We start from the raw sequence: 6000 nt of genomic DNA, 5'->3' as shown, positions 1-6000 counted from the left end.
CTTGGAGAGTTTTCAGCAGGAACGTGAGATTGTCTGAATTAACATCTCACAAGTGGAGTGTGAGGAGGGAGACTGCAGCAGAGGCTGACAACATGCTCCCCTCGCTGCCCAGCCCCCGCCACCCCCCAGTGCTCTGGCCTGTTTCCTGCTGTTTGAACTTGCCACTCACGGTCACCACCCCTGGGCCTTTGCCCTTTCTGTGCCCTCTGCCTGGCACAGGCGGCTCAGTGTTACCCTATCAGCAAGGCCCGGCCTAGGCACCTCGTGTAAAACCACACCCACCACCAGCCAGCACTCCCAACAGTCCCCTTCACCGTTGCAGATATCACCCGCTGTTATGGAGCATCTCCTTGGTTATCTCTTCTTTGCCCCAATTCTCCAGTCTCCAGGTGAAGCTCCATGTAGTTAGGTACCCTGTTGGTTTTGCGGGCATTCAGATATTAGGTGGAATGAGTAATTGATGCTAATGGTGAGTCCTGGGTGGACTTAGGATATATTCCGAAAGGAAAGTTGATAGCACCCGGCAATGGGGCATGTGAAGGGAAGAGAAGAAATGTTGAATATTCCTAGATTTGCAACTTGAGGACTTGGGGATGTGGAGGTATTGTTTCTGGGATGCGTGGGAGACACACACTGGGCCAGGAGGGGACCAGGAGCTGTGGTTTGACCGTGTGAGGTGTGAGATGCCCAGGAGACATCCTGTGGAAATGCCAACCGGCCTAAAGTTCCTAAAGGTTGAGATTTGGGAAACATGAGCTCACAGGTGGTTCAAAAGCTGGGAAACTGGAGGGATCCTCTAAGGAACTGAATAGACATGGAGGAGAGACAGAGGGATAAGGACTGAGTTCTGGGACTCTCTGATATTTGACGTTCAGGAAGAGAAAGTAGAGCAGCCAGGGAGGTGAGTGGAAACCCAGGGGCAGAGAGAAGAGTCCATTTGGAGGAGGGAGGAGTAACTGGGCCAGAAGCTGCCAGGCGGCCAAGCGCGTTGAGGCGAGGGTGGCAGCCATGCACTCAGCCTGTGGGGCTCCTGGAGCCCAGAGCCAGAGCGCTCCCTCCAAACCCAAACCACTTTCCCCAGAGGGACCGGGTGGGGCCCACTCTTGGCTCGGCAGCCTTTTCCTGACATTCCACAGCATCCGCGCACACTGGAGATGTTTGTTTTGGGTCTGGTTTTCCAAAGGGTGGGCAGAGAGCAAATGGTTCTTTCCAGCCTTGAAGGGTTTGTAAGAATGTGCAGATCTAGACATGAGAGGGCGTTCAAAGAAGATACCAAAGGCAGAGGAGTCGGAGCTCGGAAAAGTTCCTACAACGTGGGCGGAAGGAATGGCCATGTGGGAAGGCAGCGCTTCCCACACTCGGGATGTGTTAAATTAGGTATGCCCCCAACCCTGCTTCCTGGGCAAGATGGCAGGAATATGGTGGCATTAAGTGTTAGGGGCAGAGTAGGAAAAATTAATATCAAGTTGCTTCAGTAAGCAGTTCACGGAGGGGACGAGCGTGTGTTGAGTGCCTGCAGGATATAGTTCTAGAGCATGGCCCTGGGGTTAAGCAGACCCACCAGATATCTTTGTGCTTCTCACGTCTTTAATAGGCATGTCAATTGCTTTATGCCTCAGTCTCCCTCTTCTTAAAACGGAAATAACTGTAGCACCTCTTCCTGAAGTTGGTAGTATCCGTAGTACATTAAATAGTACGCTGCAGATGCCCAGTGCGGTGGTCCATGCATTCAGTAGCCGTTACGTGGGGGTCAGTGTGATCAGATGCAACAGACGAGAATCCTGGTCCTAGAGGAGTCAGCAGTCATGTAGGGAGCGATTATCGATGACACAGCAGAAGTCTAGGGGAGGCGGGAACCAGGGGGAACATCTGGCGTGGGCAGTTGGCACAGGGACTGACTCTTAGTTGGGGCTCATTTTCAGCAGCATCTCTGAGCTGTAGGGCACCCCTCCTGGGCAGCCTTGCCATGCTGTGTTTCTGAAAAGTGACCTATTTGGGGGTGGTGGAGGGGGGTTCATGGGGCGGCCTTGAATTCTTGGTAGGGTTACTCGTAACAGACTTTCTTCCTTTGTAAAGTTATTGTTTGGCCAAGCTTCACAGAGTAATGCATGTGATAAATTCCACAAAGCGGGTGCCAAGGAAATGTTGTCTCTCTTTGCTGAGAAAGCTTTCTGGGGAAAAGCACAGACCATGTGAAGGAGACTGGAGCAAAATGCCTTGCCATGTGACAGACAGTGTGAACCAAAGCCGATTGTTCTTTGCAATGACCTGGAATCTTCAAGTTTGGATGAGACAGGGTTTGGCTAAGACCAGAGTGTCACAGTGGAATTTTGTTCAGACTTTACACTCCATTTAAACCAGGAAACCATAGTCCTCTCTCAAGAATGAAGCAGTTTTTCCAAGATCCCCTTGAAAACCTCCCAAACCAAAAAAATATATGTATATTATATATATGTGACTATATAGTTAAACCCCACAGACCACAGTCACAGAGAGCTGGGAGAGGGTGGCAGTGGGTGGAGGGGGAGGATATGATTTCTAAAGACATTACCGTCTCTCTAGCCCAAATCTGTCTTAGTCCTAAATCTGTGGGCCCCAAATCTGTTTCTCACAGGTATGAAATGGGAATAATTAGGAGATTTTCAAGGGTCTGTTGGAGGTCTCCGAAGATTTTTGAAGTGAAGTTTTATTGGCTGCTGACAACTTTTTAAAAAGAGGTGGTTTTGTATCTCTCAAAACAGTTCAGGGTGCAGGTCAAGAAAACAACCACAAAAAGATTTGCCTGTTCAGGTGTTAAATTTTTCTTCTAGTCCTTTCGGTCCCCCAAATACAACTGCGTCTCTTTTAACAGTGATCACGGGCCTCCTGTTTGGCAGTTAACATGTCCAGTCTCTCTCCTGGTTTCACAGGTCAGGTTTGGTTTGACCTCACATCCAGTGCTTGGGTCCTGGAGAGAGGGCTCGCATGATTATTTCTGCAGACCACATGCTCACCATGTCATTCAGAGATAATCAGCTTCAGCTTTGTGACTTTCTGAACTTGGGCTTTTTTTTTTTTTTCTTTCTTTCTTTTTTCTGTTTTCGGTCCAAGAAATGTCCAAGCTTGCTCTTCTGGATCACCCTGCACCTCAGCTCCTATCATTGAAATCAACAGAACCTTTTCTAAATTGAACTGTCTTTTCTAACATTGCAATTCATCACTACTCTTATGATCTCCCAGTTTGTGCTGATTTGCCAGGTAGCAGAAGGACAGACCTCAGTAATCAAATAAGGAACCCAGTCTGGAAGCACCACCTCTTAAAACAGGGACTCACGGGGTCCCACAGTCCCCTAATCTGGTGTCTAGCCAGGGTAGGACTGCTCACCACTGTGTTTCAAATAAAATTTTGGTTTTCATGTCATACCATCCTCTCTGCTAATGACCTGAGATGTTTTTTTCTTCCTTGCCATGGGCTTATTAAGCAGTGTCGGGTGGGGGAATGAAAGAATGTTTCTCTCTGAACACCTTTAAAGGAATGGGCTTTAGAACATGACCAGAGACAGACTAACATCGCCCACCTGTATCTGTCGGTTTTTTCCCCTTTTTGGCAAATAAAAATCACCCTCAGCTATCTGCGCCTGGAGGGTCTAATCTTTAAAATAGACAGGGGACCTTGTTTCTCTGAGGAGGTTTTGATATCAAGGGCTATATAGTGTCATTATAGGGGCCCAGCTTGTGTATACTTCACAGAGGGTGTCAAAGCCCCAAGTTACTGTTCTCTTTGGCTGGCTTCTGTTTATCCCTGAATCTCTGGAATTTGGCTAAAGGGCATACCATTCAGATTGCCAGAACTCTGCAAACAGTGTAGAGAAGCAATGAAGTCTGTGAATTTCAGGTGCTCTTGCTATTGTCACTTCCAGGAAGCTTCCCTCATAGCTCAGCTGGTAAAGAATCCACCTGCAATGCAGTTCAATTCCTGGGTAGGGAAGATCTGCTGGAGAAGGGATAGGCTACCCACTCCAGTATTCTTGGGCTTCCCTTTTGGCTCAACTGGTAAAGAATCCGCCTGCAATGCGGGAGACCCCAGTTCGATCCCTGGGTTGGGAAGATCCCCTGGAGAAGGGAAAGGCTACCCACTCCACTATTTGGCCTGGAGAATTCCATGGACTGTATAGGCCATGGGGTTGCAAAGAGTTGGACACAGCTGAGCAACTTGCACTTGCACTTTCACTTCCGGGAAGCACCAGGGAGTTGGATATACGGGGTCCTTTGCCGTCTGAGCCACCAGGGAAGCCCCTTTTATATAGGATTACTCCTGAACAAACCTGATGATGTAGTGGCCGGGGGCAACTCAGAGGAGCTGCACTCAGAGCTACCTTGGTCAGCAACACTTCTCTTTCCCTAGCATTTCGGAGTGCATGGACAGCGAAGCTGAGACAGTCATGCAGCTCCGAAACGAACTGAGAGACAAGGAGATGAAGCTGACGGACATCCGCCTGGAAGCCCTCAGCTCTGCTCACCAGCTGGACCAGCTGCGGGAGGCCATGAACAGGATGCAGGTGAGCCCCAGGCTGCAGGGGAGGAGCTGTTCCTGCCACACTCCCGCCCCCCGCGGGACATCCTTCTGCACTTCCGGGTTGGACCCTTCGCCCAAGGCTCAGCCTGACGCCTCTTCCTGCACCAAGCCCTTTCGAGTCCTGCAGCTGGGAGTGTTAGTGCGGTGCCCTCTTCTGAATCCCTATAGATTTGTTCTGTCCCCAGCTCCTCTCACCTTCTGATGCAGACTGAAGGCATCTGCGTCTTCTGAGCTATTCTCTTTTGAGTCCCTTCCTCTGGATGTGTGAGCACCAGTTCTTAACACACAGAAGGTCCTTCACAAATACAGAGTAAAAGACCCCTGTGGGTTCTACCAAATCGGACCTCAACTGGAGAGCAGTGTTTCCCAAAGGAGGTTCCATGGAACACTCATTCCACAAGAGGCTGTGTGAAAAGAAAGCTCCTTGATCAAATTTGTTTGAGAGATACTGCATGCTCTGTGCGCCTCTCAGATTTAAAATGCGTACCAGCTCGTTAAAGGCTCTGAGATATCAAGTCCTGCAGTAAAGGCCTGGGTTGAGAAACCCAGAGGTTTTCAGACTTCTTAGATATGAATTCTTCCACCTACCACCCCTACTCTGGGAAAGATTTCTGAGGCCTTTGTCAAAGAAGGTCAGCTCTCAGACCTTCCCCTGCCAGAGAGGCCTTCTGTATACAGCAAAGGAACCACATCGAACAATGTCTCTGAGAGTGTAACTTTACCTCGGCCAGGATGCGCATTTGATCCCTGCAGGGAACTTTCAAATTCCTCCTCCAGAAAAGGCTTGGTCACAGTATATCCGCCCAGTGAGTGAGTTTCTGCCTTCCCCTTCACAGAGTGAAATAGAGAAGCTGAAGGCTGAGAATGACCGGCTGAAGTCAGAGTCTCAAGGCAGTGGCTGCAGCCGGGCGCCCTCCCAGGTGTCCCTGTCCGCCTCCCCCAGGCAGTCCCTGGGGCTCTCCCAGCACAGCCTGAATCTCGCCGAGTCCAGCAGCCTGGGTGAGTGGGGTCACAGGGCCTGCAGTTGGCCCTCTGGTCTCTAAGCAGGAGCCCCAAGATGAGCAGATCAGCAGATCCAATGGAGAAGCAGAGGCGTGTGTGCACTTAGGGTGTGTGTCTGTGTGTGTCTGTGTGTATGTGGGTGTGCGTCCGCTACCAACATGAGCCCAGCCGTTAGACTGCTGTCATGCTTTGCTCCAGTGCCCCAAGATCTCCAAGCCATGAGCTTGGATCCCCTCGCCCACCATGCTGAGTTGTGTTTGATCCATTCTAAGAGGCTGACCTGCGAGCTGTATGCTGCCTACCACCCCCTCGTGGTAAACGGTCCCACTTGGGATGACGGCTTGGTTTATGACCTTCCTGCCTTGGGGCTGGATTCTAGGCTGGCTGGATAATTAGCGAGCACCATCTAGGTTTTCTTTGTAAGCCTACCGAGGCTGACGCTT

The 6000-nt window shown here is 50.3% G+C and overlaps 1 protein-coding gene across 4 annotated transcripts in view; it reads left to right on the top strand.

Annotated features, from left to right (window-relative positions):
- Positions 1-6000, top strand: part of NAV2 (neuron navigator 2) — a 177660-nt gene that overhangs the window by 144155 nt on the left and 27505 nt on the right. For all 4 annotated transcript variants that reach the window (XM_010858421.1, XM_010858420.1, XM_010858419.1 and 1 more), the window contains 2 exons: positions 4385-4538; positions 5392-5554. In XM_010858421.1, the coding sequence (XP_010856723.1) occupies positions 4385-4538; positions 5392-5554 (317 nt within the window). The remainder of the gene's footprint in view (positions 1-4384; positions 4539-5391; positions 5555-6000) is intronic.

Source organism: Bison bison, unplaced genomic scaffold (genome assembly GCF_000754665.1).
Source record: "Bison bison bison isolate TAMUID 2011002044 unplaced genomic scaffold, Bison_UMD1.0 scf7180017864388, whole genome shotgun sequence".
NCBI lineage: Eukaryota > Metazoa > Chordata > Mammalia > Artiodactyla > Bovidae > Bison > Bison bison.
Note: the sequence above shows the minus strand (reverse complement) of the source record. Positions and strands in the feature narration are given on the sequence as shown.